Source organism: Calliphora vicina, chromosome 3 (genome assembly GCF_958450345.1).
Source record: "Calliphora vicina chromosome 3, idCalVici1.1, whole genome shotgun sequence".
Classification (NCBI taxonomy): Eukaryota; Metazoa; Arthropoda; class Insecta; order Diptera; family Calliphoridae; genus Calliphora; species Calliphora vicina.
The window spans coordinates 73,319,978-73,343,143 of record NC_088782.1 but is presented as its reverse complement, the minus strand read 5'-3'; the positions used below and the strand labels follow the sequence as shown (position 1 = coordinate 73,343,143).

Genomic DNA, 23,166 nt, shown 5'->3' with positions numbered 1-23,166 from the left:
AAATACGAGATTTATTTTTAAATAATTTCGATTCTACTCCAGCGTGCATAGTTATAATCGGTAATAATCGGTGATATATATCTCAAAATATGTTTACATAATAAGTAGTATTTTGAAGTTACCTTGTGTTCATTGGGACAGCATTCATATCCAATTTGAAATTGAAATTGATATGGCATTACTATTTTTACGAAAACTTCAAAATCCTTAATCATGTCAGATATAGAATTTGAAAAAATAAAGAGAGAATGAAACTACCTTCTATTTTTCTACTATGATTTATACAACATAAATTTATTCAAAGTATTATTAGCTATGACCTTTTCCTATCATTCTGGCAACATATGAATTCCGAGCCAAAAGTACTGCTCATCTTTCGAGGCCAAAGACGTATCGAGCCAATTTCGGATTATCTGTTCCAAAGTGAACAGTATCCCAGAGAAAGCGTTCTGCAACGATCGAATCACATAGTCAAAGGTGCAGGGTCTGGAATATAAGGCGGATGAGGCAACATTTCCCAAACGCTTCATTCTGTATACTTTTTAACAGGTATTGCAACATGTGACCGAATGTTGTCATGACCGCATATTCTGGGCGTATTTCGACCAATGCTCCCTATAAAAGACGAATTAGTTGCGTTTGGTTAATTGATAATGATTTTCTTATAAAGCGTTCAAGCATCATTTCGGACATGCAAAATTGTCTATCAAGGTATCTCGGATGAATCCTGCTGCTAGCAAACGTTTTGAAGTTGCTGCTTGAGTAGCTCCCGCACTTTTTTCTGGTCACTCATTTTAATCAGATTAACAAAAAATGGATATAATTGCTATTAAACATAATAACTGACCTGCTTTACGAAGGTAACTTGATATAAAAAAAATAATACTTGGGTTAAACGTTTCAATGGTAAACGTGTGTTAAGTACTTTTCGATCTCAGTCTTTATATATCTTCTGTGTTAAAATCACTACTTCTTAACCGCATAAACCAATTCTCTGATGTAGAAACCGATACAAATCAGTATTTCCAAAAAGTTTTATAATTGTCGGATTTTATGTGCGGATCATGTAAAATTCAATGCAAGGTGTAATTCTGTAATTTCGAATTGAATTTACAATTGATTATTTTCACATATGTTTATGCTAAATGTTTGTTTAACTTCATAAAAGATTTGAAAGAATGTGTTACGAGATGCAGTGAAAAAAATGTTCCCCAATTGGAATGAATATTTTCAGAAGAAACATAACAACTAATTTAATCGTTTTGATTGGCTGATTAATTTAATACTAGGATCGCTAGGTACTCGAAATTCGACCACTTGATGAAAACATTTTTTATATGGTGCATATTTAGAGAAAATAATGTTTTTTGGTGGGCAATAACATACTTAACATGTTAACAGTCCATTTGTGGGCTGTTCGTCCAAACAATTTCCAAGCCCTTATGTGGTCTGTGGACTCTGAAAGCTATTTATAGAAGATTTTGTTTCATGGAGTCCACAGCCCATATGCGGATTATTAAAAAAACACCCTTTTAGCTATTTATATGCATTTTAAATGATGTACATATATGTTTGTAGAAAAAAAGCGGACTTGTGTGGCAAACCTCAGTCACTGCCTTGGACTGTTAAAAGTGTACCACAACAAAACGTGTAACCTATTTATATATAAGATGTAGTTTAGTTTTTGTGAAAATTTAGAAAAAAAATTTAGATATTTTTAACTTTGGTTGGGGACAGCGATTAAAAGTACCTGGCATCCCTGGTTGGTAATTGTGAAGTTTCAAAAATTCCAAAATCAGCTTCCTAGGGCAGCTCTCATGGAAAGAGAAAGATGTAAAAATAAATCGCTTTATGTTACATGCAGCAAAAATATAAACAAAAGGCAGTTGTGAAAGAAAGAGATAAATATAAAACTTGTTTATCTTCTTTCTCGTGGTAGCTCTCTAGCTTTTAGCAAAGAAGGTTGGTGTCGCTTTATGAAACCGAATACGATAAATATTTTTAAAAACTTTAAAAAGCAAGTAGCCAATCTGTCACTTATAGACATTAATTGTCATTAATGTCTGACCACTTGGCTGACTCCAATTTATATTTTGTATTTTCACCCCAATACTCTAATCTAGACCCAACTGTAACTCGCAAAATACGCAATACAGGTCTTTTTAAACATATTTTTTTTTGGATTCAAATAAATAATTTTGTCCAGCTAGATTTTAATTGAATGTGTTGTTTAGATAATTGAAGTCCGATATCTAAGGTAGAATAACATAATACGACAAGTAATTAGATATTTTAAAATAAATGCTAAAGTCAAGGGAATATAAGATTTATCGCCACCGAATATAGTAGCAGTTCCTTATTGACGCAATATTCATATGTTTTTCATAATACAAAAAAAAACGGTAAAATCAAATATATGTAGATCCAAACAATTGTAAAACGTTACCATAAAAACGGTTGAAGTTAAGGCAATTTTTAAACATATTTTTCTGGATTCAAATAAATAATTTTGTCCAGATAGATTTTAATGGAATGGTTTGTTTAGATAATTGAAGCCACTTGAACAGATTTGCCATACGGAACAATAGTAGTGCAAGCAAACAAATTTACAATTTATTTAAAACAAAGTAACATAAAAAGTGCGTCATCAGAATTAATGTTAACAATTACAGTTAAATATTTATATGTATGAATAATTTAATAAGGAAATTGTTTTACCTGCTTATGACAGCTGCGTGCAAAATCTCTGCCCACATCTGTGTTTTGTACCAGCTGAATTATGAACATTCGTAAACTTTTGATCTGTATTTTAATTCTTCTTAAAACATGGATTTCAGAATAATAAAAAAAACTTGTGTAGTTTATTGTCAAATGGAAGCATTATTTATGGCAAAATGATTTAAAAAACATTTTAAAAAGTTGTTTTCATAGACGTTTGCATTTGAATGTTCATAGATAGATACACATAAACATTCTTATACATATGTATGTATGTATCTATGAATGTAATTGTCCGTCCGTCCTTCCATTTAACAAGTGTTGCAATTTATTTTACTTTTGTTTGGTTTGTACGAGTTTAATTTAATGTATTTAAAACTATTTAAAGTTCTATTTGTGAAATCAAATCAGCACCTCTGCGGGTACTTACATACTTAGCTTCCATATAACTAGACGCACAAACATTGTGACACTTGGAAACATCATGATAATGTTTAATTAACGCTCCCATTCAATTTACTTTACATTCGTTACATTTTCGGATTCAGCATTTTTTATCTATTCAACATATTATTGCACTAGATTTGATTTACATTTTTATTTTATTTGTTATACTACTTTAGCTGTATTTCATTGTGTTACAGTTTTAAACATTTTTTAACATCCGGTTTCGTGTAAATTCAATGCAAATATTTTGTCAAGTTTAACCTCGTATATAATTAAATTTGCATGTTTGACATTTAAAACTAACAAAATAATAATAATTTAATTGCATTTCGTTTTTACCGTTATATATCCATATATAGGTAATTAGATAGATAGATGCCAGCAAAAATTTATTTGCTAAAAACGGTTAATTATAATTAAAAATTCAAAAAAGCCTAATAATTAAAATAGCAGGGTATTTACTTATTGTTCCCATAGATCGAATAGACAAAAATACATGGAGTTGTAATAGACAAATGAAATTTGATACTGACATTTAGAAGGATTAAAAATAGATTGGGGCGTGTCCTTGCCCACCACCGTCATATATAATGAACATAATATGGTTTATTAATAAGTATGTGTTGTTATTTACTATTACTATTTTTATGAAGTGTTGTATGTGGGTATATATTGTAGTTCACCATATATTCCATAATAACTATTGACTTTGTATGGGAACTGCCACGCCCACTTGAATTTTCAAAATAAAATGTAGCCCTGCAGATATAGAGGAGTATATGCAAAAAAACGTTAACATTTTTGAAAGGGGCACTAATTTTGCAGTTTGCATTGCAATCATTTGAATTGATGTTTAATGCTGAGTTGAAAATTAGCAGCCTCACTAAACATTAGCGATAGTGAGTTAAAAAATGTTAACCATGTATATGGTTCCAGTAAACAAATATATGTTTGTGGCAACCATATTTATGATGAATAATTTTATGTTGTTCTCAGATTATGATACCCATAAGCCGAGAGCAACATAATATGGTAAGTCCTTCATCATATAAATGGTTGTCACAAACATATACTTGTTTACTGTAACCATATATATGGTTGATACAATCAGGTGAATCGTAAATTAACCATAATATGGTTACCACAATCATGTAAATAGTTACTGTAACTATAATATTGTTATAAAACTTTTAACAATATTGAAATGGTTATTACACTAAACATACACAACTATATTTTTTGAGGGTGACCTACGAAGCTGAACAACTGCAAATCAACTCAAAAACACCTCAGCTCCAACCTTGTGAAATTTTGTTACGATATCTCCAATAGTTCCGAGATACCGAATTATTTCCAAAAAAAGTCGTTTCTAAACCACTGTGCCTTAAAAGTATAGTATTGATCAGAACCAGCAAATTCGTTCCAGTTGAAGCAGAGTTGTGGACCAAAATGTCAGACAACCTCCAAAAACTAAATTTTTCACAAATTTAATTTTTTTATTGCATTAAATTTTGGAAATGGTAAGACTAGGTTCATGATTTCCCCAAGGCCCCATATAAATTTCATCCCGGAATATGACTCTATGGTATATAAAAGCCTATAGATTAATTACAAGGACAATTTTTTTACAGCAAAAATCATACGGTTTAATTTCAATTAGTTTTTAAGTTTACATTCACAATAAACCGAACGATATTGTAACAATATCATCTGGTTGATATAAACTATCATATATGATATCGTTCTCGTATCATAAACAGTAGTATTTACTGACTAAATTATTTGTATCATTCCCTATAATATTGTTTTTCCATTATATATCAAAATTTTTTTTATCTGTTATACTATATATTTCGCTGAAATAAGATACAAATCTGAAAAGGAGACATACATATATGGGGCATTTCATGTCAAGTGAACCAACTTTTGAAATCGATGTCTTCCGATCGGGCTTGGCCAAAATGTCAAATTTAGACCCCCTCTAATTAATATTCAACAGAAATAACCTTGGTCCAAATTTCATCCTGATCGGAAGACATCGATTTTAGAAGTTGGTTCACTTGACATGAAATGCCCCATATATGTATTTCAATGTCGTTATTTGTTCCCAATATAGAAATTGATAGTTTGAAAATGGGTCAATAGTGGTTTTATTAATAATTCTTGTGAATAAAAATTCTGATATCTTTTTAATATAAAAACCTTTGGTAAATCTGAAAAAAATAAATTAATACACACTAGAGTTTACATTTCGGTTTTAACCGAAACCGCTACTTTTATATTGCACAATGTTGAATATTTGAAATATATGGGTGTAACATAAACCCATTTTTAAAAGCCCTTGAGTTTCACGATACAATTATCTTCAAGCAAATGTCTATTGATTTATTTAAATAAAAGTCCAGGAAATTTAATAACGATTACTTAACAAATGTTCAACTCGATTTTGAATTTTTCACAGCTGATTTAGCCATTAGTTTACTACTCATCTTTAAAATGCATAGTTCAAAAATCATAAAAAATCTTTAAACTAAAATTTGTATCTGTGACCTGAGTGATTCATGGGAAAAGTGCAAACTTGTTTTATGTAAATCGTTTCGTCACACAGCACGAACACAAAGGTTCCCACAAAAACTAGGAAGTTCCCAATGGTACAAAACTTTGAAAAGAAAACAAAAAAACGACAAAATTAAATAGCATGAGCCACATCCAAGTACTCGCTCGTATTTACTCATCAAACAAGTTTCCAGTTTCACCTAAAAGAAAATGAACAAATAAAATAGATGAATAAAAACAAAAACTAATATTATTTGTTAAATAAAATAATAAAAAAGTAAATTAAGTTCAATGTACTAACAACAACTTGGCAAAATACTACTAAAGCAACAACAATAAAAGAATCTGCAAATAATCAACAACAATAACTTGGAGTAAAACAACAAAATTATACAATAATAATAATAATAATGACAACAAACTGTTGAAAATTTTAAATTTAAATAAATAACGACATTATCATGAGTGTGTGTGTAAACACACAGATACATTTGTACGTATTGGTACGTGTCAATAAACCTGATTATCGATACATTCATACTAAATATTAACAGCATCATCAGCGTCATCATCTTCATTATTGTTGCTGTTGTTAAATATTGTCACCTCTTTATTTAATTTTTCATTTCAATATTTACCTTGATTTTAGTTGATGTTACTTCTTCGGCACATCCACTTTAATTAACAAGTGGTGCATCATTCATAATCATACTTTCCATCAATATTTTCCAATGCAATTTAATGAAACAATTAATTTTATAGATTTACTTATTCACACACAAACAAACAAATGCATTCATATCTACATTCACACTATTTGTAGTAAATACTTATAGATACAAATAAATACATATATAACCAGACAAACAGACAGACGGACGGATAAATATGTAAACAGTTGTCACAACTTAATGTCAGTTATTATGTGTTTTTACACTTTTCACTATAATTTTCCACCCATTTGAACTAAACTGCTCATTGGCTGGTACAATCAATACGATTCATTTCAATTCAATTGTATTTATTAATCAATTTTAAAACCCATCAATGCAACAGTCATTATTTTAACGATGATGTATCGTTGTCTTTCTAAAGATGCCATACATTCCAGGGGCGTAAAAAAGATTTATATTTGGGGGATTCAAACAGTCTTCTATTAAGTCATATTGTCATAATGTCCTAATATATTATGATATGTTTTTTATGTTTTTTCCGTGGGAAATTACTTAGTTAGGGAAAACTTAACAACTCGCAGAGAAACATAGAAATTCATAAAAAGTATGTTTGCTTACAAACAACATTTTTATGAATGTAAATAACAGTGCTAGGTAAATTCTCTGCGAATTGTTAAGTTTTCCCTAACTAATTTGCGTCGGAAAAAACATAAAAAACGATATTTTATGTAGTACTCGACATAGACTTGCCAACCGTCCAGTTTTCGTCGGGACAGGCCAGTTTTAGAGTTGAATGTCCAGTGTCCCGCCGATACTCGCCATTTGTCCCGTTTGGAAAAAAACATAACTTTTTCATTAATTACCACAAAAAATTTAAAAAAATCGAAAAATTGGAAATACCGATAGACATAAATACTTGTAAACCTTGTGCGCAGAGTACAGGTCGCAATTTTGATCAAATTTGGTACATATTACTTTTTCGGCCCAAGGACCAAGCCTATTGAAACTGGCTGAAATCGGTCCATTATTTCACCTAGCCCCCATACAAATGTCCTCTAGAAATTGGACTTTATCGGTCATAAATGTTTAATTTATCTATGTATCTACACAAATTTCGCTCCAAATATGTTTTATATATACAAAATTCATGTCACCAAATTTTGTTATGATCGGTCCATAATTAGTCATAGCTCCCATATAGATCTGCTTCCGAAAATCACTTTAACGTGCATAAATCGCTTAAAAATGTTGGCATACATACAAAATTCAACATAAATAACTTCAATATAGACATAAATCATACGACCTAATTTCATGGTGATCGGTCCATAATTGGTCATAGCTCCCATATAAGGCCCACTTACGAAAATCACTAAAAAATATAAATTATTGAAATTTAAAAAAAAAAAAATGATTTTGCTCTTTTACTTAGTGTAGGGTATTATATGATCGGGCTTGACCGACCATACCTCTCATATTTACTTTGTATGAGAGGTGCCACGCCCACTAACACAATAACATTTTCACCCAAGCTATGTAGAATAGTAAGGGTGATATTAGGGCAAAATTTTAAGACTGACACAATTATAGTTCTGCAGATATTCGAAAATAACTATTTACTATCTATTCCGATCAGTCCCATTTTTGGTTAGACTTCATACACAGATAAGAAATTGGCTTGTATAAAGTTCGAAGACTTTCACAGTGATAGTTCTCCAGATTTTACACATTTAAAATTAATGTGCTATTGTTGATTTTAATAAATAAAATAGGATAATAATTATAAACGAATGTTTGAATTTTTCTCTGATCATTTAGTGGTATCCCGTTTTGGAAATTTCAAAAGGTGGCAAGTCTAACTGGACAAGAAGATATATGGGGGTTTTCAAGTCAAGTAAACCATCTTTAAAAACCAAGGTTAGATCTATTGGATAGTAATTCAGACAAAATTTTTCGACAAGATCGGTCAATAACTCTCGGAGTTAGAGGGTTTCAAAATTTGACATTTTGGCCATGCATGTGATTTTTCTTATCCATGTAACTTATTACCTATCTTAGCAAAATGTGTCCCAAATAGATAGCTATTTCTTCATTCTATGGAAAAAAAATATTAAAAAAAAAAAAAAAATTTTAATATGTTTTTTCCGAAATCAAAAACTTTTTTGACTTTTTTTTTCAAAATAGGCCCTTTTTTTCTTAAAATAAAGCTTAGATATTTTCCTTTAAGACCTATTTAGTTGCTTAGTGGGATGCGAGTGGGATATCTATCAAAATAAATGTTTTATAACTCAAGAAATACAATTTTTGAAATTTTTTTGCAAAATCAAAAAAAATTTTTCGAATTTTTTTTTTGCTCAACAGAAAGCTCAGATATTTTCCTTGAAGACCTATTTAGTCGCTTAGTGGGATATCTATCAAAATAAATGTTTTATAACTCAAAATATAAAATTTTTTACTTTTTTTGCAAAATCTAACTTTTTTTTAAAATGGGCCATTTTTTAAATTTTTTTTCATTCAAAAGAAAGCTTGGGTCTATTCCTATAACACCTATTTGGTTGCTTAGTGGGATGCGAGTGGGATATATAGCAAAATAAATGTTTTGTAACTCAAGATATACAATTTTTGATTTTTTTTTTGCAAAATCGAACTTTTTTCCAAAATGGGCCCTCTTTTTAAATTTTTTTTTTGTTCAAATGAAAGCTTAGGTCCATTTCATGAAATTGTTAAAATTTTACATACCCGAGTTTTTCTACTTTTTGGATACCTAGCAACGCTCCTGGTGGGCCCATGAGGTCCAAATTCAAAACTTAAACTCGACAACACTTCCTCTTTGTGCATGTCCAATTTCATTCACATCAGACTAACCATTTAGAAGTTACAGATTTATTTCCCTCATAAATGTACTCAACGTTAAAGTGTATCAAGCCTAAAGTTGTAGATTTTATCCAGGTTCAAGTGTAATAGATAGAAATAAAATATCATTATCATAATAAATACTGTCTGCATGAAATTTAATCAAAATTGGTCAACGGATTCGCGGGACAGACATTAATCGGTTAATTTCAGCATTGGGAGTTATTTCCGTGGGCAGAAGTAGCATTTATGAGCAAGAACCTTAGTTTAGTTTGGAAGGGGTGTGCACTATGTGCATTTTCACTCGGTGACCTTAAGGTCCATTGTGATTCCCTTCAAGATTCCTGTTGAGAGAAAGAGTATGGCCTTCCTGAAAGAGGAAGAAAGAAGAAGAGATAGCAAAAGTAGAAACAAAAAGAGAAAAATCAAAATCTGAAAAAAGAGGAAATACAAAAAAATTGGTTACGGATTTGAATTCACTTGAAAACATTCCATAAATATCTATCCTATTCCGGATATTACTCCTACTAAAATTCTGAGACTACACCTATTAACCCTATTTGGTTACATTTGCATCCAGTTTTGCCCAAAAGGCCTTGGACACTTGATAATCCATCGTACTATTCCAGGATTAGTTGGTGAGTTACGCAATCTTTCAAATATTAGCCTGTAGTAGTGACATATCAGGGCCATGTCTGACCAGTTCATCTGCCACCTCATTTTCCTGTATGTTATAGTGATCTGGTACCCAACACTATCTGATTGACTAGTATACCAATAACTCTTCGAGAGCTTCTTCCACTAAGCTGGAAAGTAATACGTGGCGCCTGAAAGTCTACATAAATAGTCACTATAGACCCCTCACTGACGCGTGCTTTTATCAACTCTGTGGTTTTGCAGATCGCGAAGATCTCTGGCTGGAAGACACTGCACTCGTTAGGGAGTCTATATGATCGTTTAATATCCTTGTCGACCATATAAACCCCGGCCCTAGTACAAGAGTCCATCATGGATCCATCAGTAAAAACTGCACCTTCATCGAGCAGTTGATCGGATCCAACCCAATTATCCCTACTGGGGAACTCTACTGGCGGTGAGGCACCGAAGTTAAAGATTGCGACCGTATGATCCCTTCTTTAATCTCTCCTGAGTATTTATTTTCCATGACAATTTGTTGTCAAGGAAGGTACAGAAGTACATGGCTCCCCTGATAAAATCAGCTCAAGGCCATCTAATTTCGGCAAATTGAAATTCTCCACCCTGTATTTCCTTTTAAAGTGCACCAATTCTGCCCAGAAGAAGATACTTCTCCTTTGCGGCAAATGACCCCGGATTTATCTGTTCCATATTAGCCAGAGATTTCATGGTGCCATTTTTCGCCCTATCCTCTTTCGATCTGCTGGTATTATCAATAACACGTGGAGGGGCACTATGCATCTCCTCCACGGCGACCTGCCAAACAACATTGGCGACTTTATCGTATACAGCCTTCTATCGATCGGCTCTCTTGGTTACCCTCGTCCCCATCAGAAGGAGATATTTCTGCTATCTGAGATCATGCTCATCGTCCGAATGCAGAACCATCCCTTCAACTTCTGAGTAGCGCAAGTTTCTCTAAAGGAGTCTTTCGACAACACCGGAAGACCGTCCACATCAAATGCTGTCCCATAGGGTTCTGTCCGTATCCACCCCTCCGACTATCTATAATCTTTTAAAGCGGAAGTTTCCATTGTTTTAGTTTTCAATATTTTCGGATAAATTTTTGTTCCCACGAGTGAGCACGTAAAAAATCGGACCATCCACTCTGAGACGGCATGTGGGGACTAGGCAACTAATTACAACAGCGTTACCCTGACGCTGAGGGGAGCTGTTAACGGCTAGCTTATTTAGAACACAAACTAACCGACCAGGTCCTCGGCTTTGCTACCACTTACCTTTAACCCCAGTATAGCGGCAACCTACAAGTGGCGATCCTACTAAACTATCTCCGTTTACGGGCAGATTACACTATCGCCCCAATATATTGACAAGATGAGTAACCTTTAGTCATACAATCCTCTAAAATCGCGACCCCCTTTCTGATTGTGCCGAAAGAACCTGCACTTACACAAAGGAAAGTTAGACCACATAGTGTACTTAAGCTCGCATTTCTACAAGATCGCTACCCATGCAAGAACCTTTCATGTATTAGAACTTTAACCTAAGGAACCTGTGATTATTTTGTATCAGTTATGTAGCCATTAGGAAGTTTTTTCTTTTATAAAACAGAATTCTAAAAGTCCTTCATGCAGTTAGAATGAGAATAGTTTCAGAATACATAGTTAATGGACATCAGTTCCCCCCCCATTTGTGACGCGCCCCTGAAACTAAGACGATTGCAGCCGCTGATTGTTAACATCAACAATTCTCAGCTGTATGATTGTTTGCTAAAATCACACAACAATAAATAATTGAAAAGCGTGCTAAGCACAGTAATTTATCGTTCGAAATTGTTAAATACAAATATGTATATTTGTAGAATGACTATACAATAGAAACGTACATATTTCTATTAAAAATAATTAATGAATTGTTCATTTATTTACATTAGTTAACGAGTACGTAAGACTGTTCAGCAGCATTCTTGATAATTATCACCTTATTAATAATGAAAATGGTTCTATTTCGATAATTAATGACGATAACTATAATTGTATTTAGGGTGTTTGCAATTTGATCTTAATTACATGCATATATTTCTTATTTATTCTATCAATTCGAAAAATATAACAAACACTTTAAATTTATGATTTTAAATTAATATCTAATAAATTCCAATTTTCAAATAGTTTAACTTTAATTGCAACCGTAATTATTTAATACAATGTACATTTCCGTAATAAAAACCATAGAAACCATATCTATTTTTTAATCAGTTAAATCTTCTGGCCAGGAATGGTCAAATAAGTTAATTTACAACATTCAAAATTCAAAACCTATTTTTAATAATTTTGTGAAACGACATACAATGGGACCAATTTCGAATCTCCTAAATCACGGGTCAGACTGAGTTGTATATTGTGAACCCAGCAGTTCTAGGAGACTATATCGAACTACTGATTTTACATTTCATTTAGGGTGACAATTAGTTACATAACTAGCTATGTTTATGTCCTAAGCAGGGTGTCAATTGACCCTTCTAGATTACAATGATTGTCTGATAGCTGGTTCAAAGTAGTCAACACATTGGATTCACATACCGGTTACAAAGAGTCAGTTCTCTTACTAGTTATCGAAGTTGTCACTTGATCAGCTACATAAGTACTTATTTTTACATTTATAGGTGCTAATTGACCTCTAGTCAGTTAAAAAGACATCTCATAGACAGCCCAATAATCGATTGCTTGTAAACAAACCATCCTCCGACATATCCCCATATATTATCTTTCTAAAGTGAAGTACAAAGTAAACGTTTAAAATGCCTACACTTTAAGTTACGTAGAGCCACTAAAGTAACAATCGCTTTCACGATAGGTTGCATGGGATATCAGTGTACTTAAACAAAATAAACCGACTGAGAATTATATCAACATAATTTGTATAAAACCAGTTTGTGCAAATTACTCACAAAAAAATCCTGTATAAAATAATCGTTCAAATTGACCACACTTTAGATTACTTAGAGACACTTAAGTGGCAATTGTCTTTACACTAGATTACCTGAAATGTATAATGTAACCAATTGACTTTGCTCTGCAATATAAATTAAGCGCCTATGCTTTTCGAAGCAGGTCCTTTATGCTTAAAATAGTGCAGTCGTATGATATGGAAGGTCAATTAGCGTAATTTTAATTTATTCGAGTCTGATAGTTTCGATCTGTTACTCAGGCCGCCTGGTCAGAGATATTCCCTTAAATATTAAATTAAAATAGTAAAAAATTGCGGTAGCTTAGTAATCACGTAAGTTAAATATAGGATTCAATGAAATAAGAACAGTGTCAAATTTAATATTCAGGGTTATTCCTGTTCTCACTTTCACCATTCACCTTATTTTTGAAAGCACAATTACAACAATAGTATCTAATTTTCTCAGAATTTCTTATTAGAAATGTTTACACGTAATTTGTTTAACCTTAATTATATAATTTTCGAAATTTTATTTTATATAATATTATTGTAATTATGCTTTCAAAAATAGGGTGAATGGTGAAAGTGAGAACAGGAATAGCCATGATTATTTACAGTCTTCCTCTGTTTTGGAAATCGTTTACTTACCAAAATAAATGGATATTTGAATATGATTTCATTATTTGTAATTTGTACAAACCACATGATGTCATATGATTGTGAAAATATTATTTTAGCATTAAATTTTAGCACCCTTCTTACATTAACTAGTCATATCCTTTTGATCTTGAGCACTTATACACTCAGTTTTAGGCCCACCACCACAATTATTTGATTTATTTTTCATAGAGAATATCAGCAAGTTTTTAAATTGGTAAAGAAATAAAGAAAAATTCTTAAAATTCTCTTGGTTTTCGAACAATTCACCATATTGAACGGAAAATTCATCATTCGTTAATTCTGTTATCCTTTGTAGATTTCATATCCTTGAATTTATTAGTATTAGCAGTAAATTACTGTATTGTGACAGTATTATACTTTTTAGCAATTTTTTATAATTATTTTTTTTTTAAATTTTAAAAATTAAGTCAATTTCATTAGAGTTGCTTTTTTTTTGCTCGCAAAAATTTACCACTGATTTTATTAACAATTTTATATTTATCCTTACATACAAAACTATTGGACAAAGTGTCATACAATAATTGACTATGACAGTAAAGAATACAAAACAAGTAAGAAAGTATGGTTGGTCAAGTGTAGGGTAAATCTGCAAAAACATTTTTCTTTTAAAATATTGTTACGTTTTAACCTTTTCAAAATGTTTGGTTTATTTCCTTTAAATAAACCGGATACTTTTGATTGCAAATAAAAGCCGTTTAGTAGTTTATAATGTACACGAATTCACTTGAAAAATACAGCACACTTTATGGCACTCAGTTGATGTTTATTCGAAAAGCGTCTCTGATAAAACTGACTAACGACTGCAACCTCTGCCACTATTTATAACACTGCCATCTGCACTCTAGATTGCTCTTTAACTGTCTAGAGCTTTCTAATACATACGCCATCTGTGGTGTACTTTCTACAATGTTCTTTAACTGAATATTCGAATTCGAATATACGGTCGCAGCAAACTGCGTTGCCAACTTACGATCAATGGTCAACTGAAAGCTTTTATTCAATGTTAATAATGCCCACAGATATGTTACAGTTTGCTATCACAGCACTGCTATTTGAAAGCATTATGCTACTTTTAAATCAGCCGTTAAAATCGTTATATTTGAATTCAAGTACAATTTCGTAACAATATCAATCATTTATATTCGTGACTGGACCTTATATGGAATTTTGTGTGTATACCAACATTTTTAAGAGATTTATGCACATTAAAGTGATTTTCGGAGACGGGTCTATATAGGAGCTATGACTAATTATTAGGGTATTCAATCGATTAACCGTTAATCGGTTAACCGATTAATTTTGGACGGTTAACTGTTCGAATAATTTGAAATTTCCGATTTTCAAATAACAAATAAACCGATTAATTTGTGTCGATTAACCGATTAACCGAAATTCCTTTTTTTTGCACATTTTTGTATTTATTTTTCCGTTTCAATTCAAATACAAATTTCAAATTAAAATTATATATTTTTTAAACATGATTAGTGTGTATATATAACAACTGACATATTTAATTTACATGTATGTATTTGAAAATTTGTTTGTTTGTGAGTCTTTTATCATAACTAAACGAAACTATTAAATTAATAAAAATCTAAAACAATCCAAAAAGGAATATTCTTTATCATGCTTTTGATTTCTCCAACATATACAATCAGCGAGAGAGTTTTTTTCCAAAAAAACTTTTATTAAATCTAAAGAAAAAAATCGTTTAAATTATATTATTTTTATAAAAGATTATTGCAGAAGATCTAACTAAAACCCTAAAAAACTCACACATCGCTCATTTGCATATATTTTGTATTACTCAGTTCATAAAACACGGATTTTGAGTTTTGACGTTGTTGCAACAAATAGGCGATATGTTTATAAAAATGATCTCAAATACCTTATTTGCTGTTTTTTATGTTTATGTACACAAAATTCGTTGTTGTATTTTCAATTTAAAATGAAAATATAAATTATTCGGTTAATCGAATAAATTTAAATTAACCGACTATTAACCGAATAAATCTAAACCTCGATTAATTATTTGCTCGATTAACCGATTAAACCAGAAACCCGATTAATTGAATACCCTACTAATTATAAACCAATCATAACAAAATTTGGTGACATGAATTTCGTATTTACAGTCAGAGACTAAAGTTTAAATACACCTCGAAATTATTTAAACTTTTGTCGAGTGAATTTTATCGTATTTTTAAGAATTACTGTTATGTTTGTAAAGTCTATATTTTTTTGTTATTGTATTTTGTTATTTATGAAACTAAATAAAACTGTATACTTTAAGTTTTCCTTTAACGTTTACTTTTCTTTAAACAATCAATATTTGAGATTGTCTTTAAACTTTAGTCTCTGACTGTATAAAACATATTTGGTCTCTGACTGTATAAAACATACCGGTTTTTAATAACCGGTTATAACCGGTTTTTTGAAAAGCTCAAATTTCGAATATCGAAGAAACCGGGTTTTTCTCCTCGAATATCCGGTTTTTCTAAAACTGTGTTTTTATGAGTTTTAGTGTATTAAAAACTTTAAAAAATATTCAAAATCCCAAAAAAAATTAAAACAAATACTTCAAGTATTTTAGAAGACTTTTTATATTTAGAAAATGTCACAAGTGATCTGAAATGCCTGAAAACTTACTCAATGCTTTGTTTTCTCAATGTATAGTTTTATAAAAAACAAAAAAAAAATCGATATTCTCCAAAGCATTTAAACTGTGTTTTACTTATTCCTAAGAGATTATTCTACCTTCATAAGGTCAGCAAATTTACTGACGTTAACGATCTTCAGGTCAAATTTGACCCAAATAGAAAATAGATTTTTTTTTTAAAAACCTAACGTAGTTGTTGACATTTAAAAAAAAAACAGGATATATATTAGAGCTATCAAAGATATATTGTAGTGCTACCAAAGCTCTGAAAAAATGTAACTTAATTGTACGTAACAAAAGTCTATAGATATTTGTTTGCCAATTTGTTTTTCTAAAAACCTAACATAGTGGTTGACATTTGAAATGAAATAAAATTAATAAAATATCAAAAATATCAACCACTCACTTATAGAAAAAATTAAATATTAATTTCAAAATGGGTCAATTTTGAAGCCAAGACCTTGTGAAGGATAAAAGAAGTAATCAAAATTGTTTTAATCACTATTATTTTAATAAATAAAACTTTGTTTCTTCTTATTTCTAGGCGTTTTAATATTTTTCCAAAAAAACCGGTTATTATAAAAAAACCGAAACCGGTTTATATTAAATTGCAATTTTTCTAAGAAACCGAAAACCGGTTTCTAAAAAATGTCGAAGATTCTATCACCATAGTAGATACATATATAAATTAAACATTTATGACCGATAAAGTCCAATTTCGGGTGGACATTTGTATGGGGGCTAGGTGAAATAATGGACCGATTTCAACCAGTTTCAATAAGCCTGGTCCTTGGGCCAAAAAAAAACTATATGTACCAAATTTTATCGAAATACCTTCAAAATTGCGATCTGTACTTTGCATACAAGGTTTACATGGACAGACAATCAGCCAGACGGACCGACGGACATCGTTTCATTGACTCAGAAAGTTATTGTACGTCGATCTGTATACTTTAAGGTGGGTGTTAGACTAATATTTTTGGGCGTTACAAACATCTGCACAAACGTATTATACCCTGATGGAGGGTATAAATAGCAGATGGGGAGAATTGGATTCCGTTATGAAAATTCATACCAGTTGAAGTTCACATAGCATAGCGTTGCATTTTTATGCTCGCAACTGTAAATACTGGCATTTGTTTGTCGTTGTACGTTGTAATTAAAGGTAGGATCACACATGACAAATATTTGATGAAAAAGACGTAACCACTAAATAAAATACATTTGTATTCTTTTATTTATTGCTAAAACTTATTTAAATAAAATAAATAATAAAAATTTAGTTTTATTAAATTTGTGCTAAAACAAGTGGTTACGATTTTATGAGCAAATATTTGCCATGTGTGACCCTACCTTAAGACATATGTCTGCTAGTTGACATATTGGCTGTCAAAGATCACAAAATTATCATTACTTTTTACGGCCTATGTCCGCTCTTTGGCATTTTTTTTTTGGATACCCAAATTATGAACCTTAATATACATATTTAGCAAAGTTCTACTCATTGATACTTGAGTTTGTATTTAAATCAGAGATCGAAAATAACTCGTCCATATACCAAAAAAACTCAAATTGTGATTTATATTTTTGTGATAAAAATAAATCACTGAAAATAACAGTTATAAAATGATTTTTATTTAAATGGTTTGGTATGACCTTTATTCGTTTTTGTTGTTTTTTAATGGTTTGGTGTGAGATAAACAATTCATTTGTTCTTGTTCTTAATAACTGTTACTTTCTCTTTTATTTACATACGATAACATATTGTTAGTAATTTTTAACAAATTATGGAAATAATATGATACGTATGAAGTAATAAAGTCTGAGTAACAGAAATGAGAATTTTTTTTTAAATTGTTATTAATCTTTTGATAAATTTTATATATTTAAGCGTTGATTTGCATCAAATGCATTTTTGCGATTTTCATGTTCGCAAATAAAAGTCACAAGCTGACCTTTACGAAAAAAATAAATTATAAATCACTCATCCAGATTACTTGTGTTTGTTTCTTTTCTGTTTCTCTCAACCCCAAACCTAAAATGTTCTCGAATAAATCACTCTCTCAGTGATATATAAAAAAAGAATTTACCATTGAAATGAAAGTGAACCCGTCTCTGATTTAAATATAGGATTATTTTATTCGACCACTATCGAATATTTAGGTATCTTTTGTTTTTTTTACATCATAAATATATTATGAATTATATTTCGTTTATTTACATAATAAAAACATTAATGAATAAATCATAACATATTATTTTCTTTATTCCACCCACTTTTTATACGAATTTAATATGGTTAGTTTGACTTTTTTATGGATCTTACTCTAGACAGGCACATACACAATCGTACATATATTAATTCAAGTATTTCTTTTAAATTGGAATATAAATCCGGATTACTTTCGGATTAGCATGGATTAATGGAAATCGTACAATTAATTAAGATATAAAAAAAATGCCAACTAAAAACTAGGTAATAAACTAAAGAAATGGTTTTACAATTGAATTGAAAATAGTGATAGTTATTGCAAATTAATGGACAATGATAAAAAATACTTAATATTTCCAGACATTCCCCAAATTAAATTACTTCAGATTAAAATGGTATTCATTTCACTACTAAAGGTAGGATCACACGATTGCCGCAATGCACCAATTATTGGTCTATTTTATACGTCAATCGTGTGATTTCACAACTTATTGGCTCATATGTCAAACCACAACAATATTGTGCTTATTTGGCCCAATCAAATGCAACCCTGGTGCGGCAATCATGTGAATGCTTGATAGGCAACATGCACCAATAAAAATGTTAAAAATACACCAATATTTATTGTGTTCTAGTGCGGCAATCAAAGAAGACAATTAGCGCCAATATTAATTTTTGTAAATGAAATATTGTTTTTGTGAGCCACTCTCTGACCCACATACATCTTTTAACATTTCTTTATTAATTTTTTTATATGATAATTAAGGCCGACGCAATTTTCTTTTTTTATTTAACAAATATTTTTTTCAAAAATAGATTGTTTTTACATTTATGTAAACAAAACAAAATTTAAAATCTAGCACAACAGCTGTTTCTCTGAGTTGCCGTAAACTAGAACAATCGTATGACTGAAATGCGACAATTATTGCCACTAAATCGCTTTGCGCCAATTTACGACAATCAAATTTATATAAAATGAAGCAATCATGTGACTGCAGAGAATTTGATTGGGACAATTTCTTTATTGGGCCCCAATTCAGCACAATAAAAATTGTATTAAATTGGTTCATTGCGGCAATCGTGTGATCCTACCTTAAGACGAGTAGCAGTTTCACCAAGTCAGTGAGTGAGTGCAGCTGGTGTGATCCAAATTAGTATTTAAGATAAGACTTCATTCATTTACATTTATTTATCTGTGGGATTGCGGGTGCTAGTGTATTTGTATATTGAAGTATTTGTAGGAGTCAGTCTCGTGTGATTATGTATTCAACATATGACTGTTTTTTTTATATTTTTAATGTCCATTAACTTTCACTGATACGAGTTAGTTTTTTTTTCTTTCCAGCATGATGTTGGTATTGAAAGAGTAACGATTGAATTGATTTTATCATTTGCATTCATTTGGACTTTTGTTTTGTCAAAGTGTTTTGTTTGTTTGTGTGATAACAACAATAAAAGAAAGAAACAGACAAACAAACATCAAATCCAATAAAATTGTATCGCATTCGAATTGTATTTATTAAGTTGAACGAAATTAACACCTTATTTTATGAATGCATTCAGTGTGTGTGAATTTGTTTATTTATTTTGTTAATTTTGTTTTTATTTTATTTCTATTTTGTGTGTCTTCATTTTTTGATTTTATTACTTGAAAGCAATAAATTGTATTTATATTTGTTGTTTTTATCTAACAATTTCTATTCATTAAAGCCAAGTGTCAAAAAGTTGCGACTAGACGTACGACACTTGGATGGATGTAAAAATTGCGAATGCAAACACTTTTCTTGTACATACTTATATACATACATATGTACGTATTTATGAATAAAATCAGACAGTTTTTAAGTTAATTTTCTTTGTATCTTTATTTCCAGGTGCTTTAGGCGCGCAATTAATACAAATGCAGATACAACGACACATGTGTAAACAATGAAGAGTATTATTCGTTATTTTTCTAGTTATAATGGAATTAATTTTATTTATGTGGTAAGTATGCGATTTCTATAACAAATATACATTTAATGTAACAATTCAAAAAAAAAACAATTCAATTTTTACAAATTGGATTTTTAAATTTAAATGAAACAAAGTGCATGGTAGATATCATCATAATTTTTATATTCGTTGGAAAGACTTATTCATGAAATTATGTATGGAATATAACATCGTGCAAATGTTCGCAGGGGCTTCGCTGGGTGGCGCGCATTCGAAATGTAAAATTTTCCATGACTCTGGCGTATAAATCAGGTTGAATTAAACCTATGACATGGGTTATGTTGGCTTTGAGAGACCTGTGGCATAAGAAAACCCCACAAAAAATTCTAACGGGGTCACATCGCAAGATCTCGGTGGCCAGTTCATATCACCTGTACGTGGCTATGAACATGCTTTCAAATCTCTCGTGCAGATCGTCCAATGTGGAACGAGCTTTGTGGCACGTGCATTTGTTACCGTCCATGGTGATTTGGCAAACAAACTGAATAAATGACAGCCAATTCGACAGATGTAGCATCAACTACTGTCAATGTTCGGAAGACCGTTTAGTTAGCAGGTAGCCGTACATTCGCACAGCGAACTTTTGTCCATTCAATGGGTCTCATTGTGTTGCTTGTAAAGAGACACAGATAAAAAAGAGAAAATTATTTCATAGAAGAAAGTAAAGTACAAAATTGGAGTTTGCAATGTTACGGAAAATCCAGTCATTTGACAAGGGTGATATTACCATTAGCAGTGATTTAGACATTCCTAGTGGCAATTTGACTATTTTGTCTGTAATTTCATTAGCATTCTATCATAAATCGTGCAAGTTATGGTTGGAATATTTCAATTAAACTTCAAAATTAGTCAAATCCCGATTAAATACCATGCATTTCACATGTAAACGGAATTTACCACAGTTATTATGTTCGGTAAGTGTTTATCAAATAGCAGACTTTTTGACTCGAGAACCTTTCCGATCCAAAAATACGAAGTCTTGAACATTTTAAATTTTACAATGTACTACATTAAATTTAGTTTTATTTGATATGTCCTTTAAAATTTTATGAATAAATCATAAAAAAAAACTTCAAAGTTCTATTCTTGTTGCAAAGTTCTATTCTTGTTGCATGTTTATCCTTCTGACAGCAACAGAAACCACCTCTTTGATACGATAGAGCTTCTCTTTTCTACATTCAGACAACTTCTACATAATCACAGCATATTTTTTAAGTAAGTTTTTGCATATTTTACCAATTTAAGGAAAAAATAAATTTTTTGCTGAACCGTGCATAAATGTTAATATTACGCACTTCGGCTATAATTTCTTAAATAAAATATTACTTTTGAGAATTTTATCCACCATTACACATCGAATATTGGTTGCAGAGCCCATAAGTGATATATATTTCGGATTCTTATGAATCTTTACGACGTTCTAGAATCTAGATAGTCTGTCGGTTTGTTTGTCTGTCTGTTGAAAACATATTTTGACGCAAAAATTGTTTATAAAATTTGTTTACAAACTTTAATTTTTTTGCCGTTTTGTGTAATAAAGACAATTTAATTTTGAAAACTGGAAAAACACTTAACTGCAGTTTGTAAACATATTTTGTATTACAATAAAATTTATTTAAATTTATATTTTTTGTTTTCTATGCATCTTTTTTGAGATTTTTGCTGGTTTATTTTTAATTGTTTTGTTCATATTAAGTAATACATACATATAAAAGGCAAATTCATACATTTTCAATTGGATTCAGTAATAATAAGCGATGCATCCTAGTTTGAGTTATAAATAAGGGTTACCTGAACTAAATTTGTACGTAAGAAAAATTAAGCCTGCCAAAATGAACTGTAATGCTGTTTTCTTTTCTGGCATAAATGATGCATTTATTCTGCCTTTTACCCTTCTTTGCGTTCTTTTCTGAAAAAAAAATTAGTTTTATCGTGTTCTTTTCTAATAATGTTACCCTTAAACCCTGAATATATGCTACATGTTTCACCCTCAATTTTATCAAAGGCTTAAAAATGCACCACTTTTTATGTAAGCAAAAACTATAGTTATATAATATTTGGAAGCTACATAAAAGAAAATTGCATAAATGGTAATAATTTTGTTCTATTGTGATCGTTAAAAATGCAACACATTATGAGGGTATGGGTAACCTTTAATAAATGGTACAAAATATATAGGCAACATTTTGTATCAGAAAAGAAAACACCATAAGACTTCATGGAAGTTTTATGATGAGGTGTTGGACCACCCTTGTTTACTGAAATTACATTTAATACTATAGATATATGCTCGCAAAGAAAAAACATGGTTGTGGTAAACATAATCTAAGAGAAACATATTATGATAAGATTTATTATTGTTGTCTAAAACATATTATGATCATTATTATTATCATAAAATATCATATGTTTTGAAATAATCATATTATGACACAAATCAATCATAATATTTTCTGAAATAATCATATTATGATATAAATCAAACATAATATGACCCAAAGCAATCATATATATGACCCAATTAAACCATATTATGATCCAACGAAATCATATTATAATCCAATGTATTGAGATCCAAAGTAACCATATTATTATTAAAATTTATTTTTAAAAATACAAAATTTTATTTTAATAGGTTTTAGTTTTAAGGTACTAAATTCCCAATTAAAATATTATTGATAAATTCACTAAAATTTATTTTTATTCGCTCTAGGAAAGTTAAAGATATTATACAAATAAAACTATGAGAATTGCATATACTCAAA

At 30.5% G+C, this 23,166-nt stretch overlaps 1 protein-coding gene across 1 annotated transcript in view; it reads left to right on the top strand.

Moving 5' to 3' along the window:
• The window catches only part of spz5 (spatzle 5), a 60,608-nt gene that overhangs the window by 10,597 nt on the left and 26,845 nt on the right, over positions 1 to 23,166 (top strand). The window contains exon 2 of the mRNA XM_065504063.1: positions 20,281 to 20,392. Coding sequence (XP_065360135.1) covers positions 20,336 to 20,392 — 57 coding nt within the window. The 5' untranslated portion in view covers positions 20,281 to 20,335. The remainder of the gene's footprint in view (positions 1 to 20,280; positions 20,393 to 23,166) is intronic.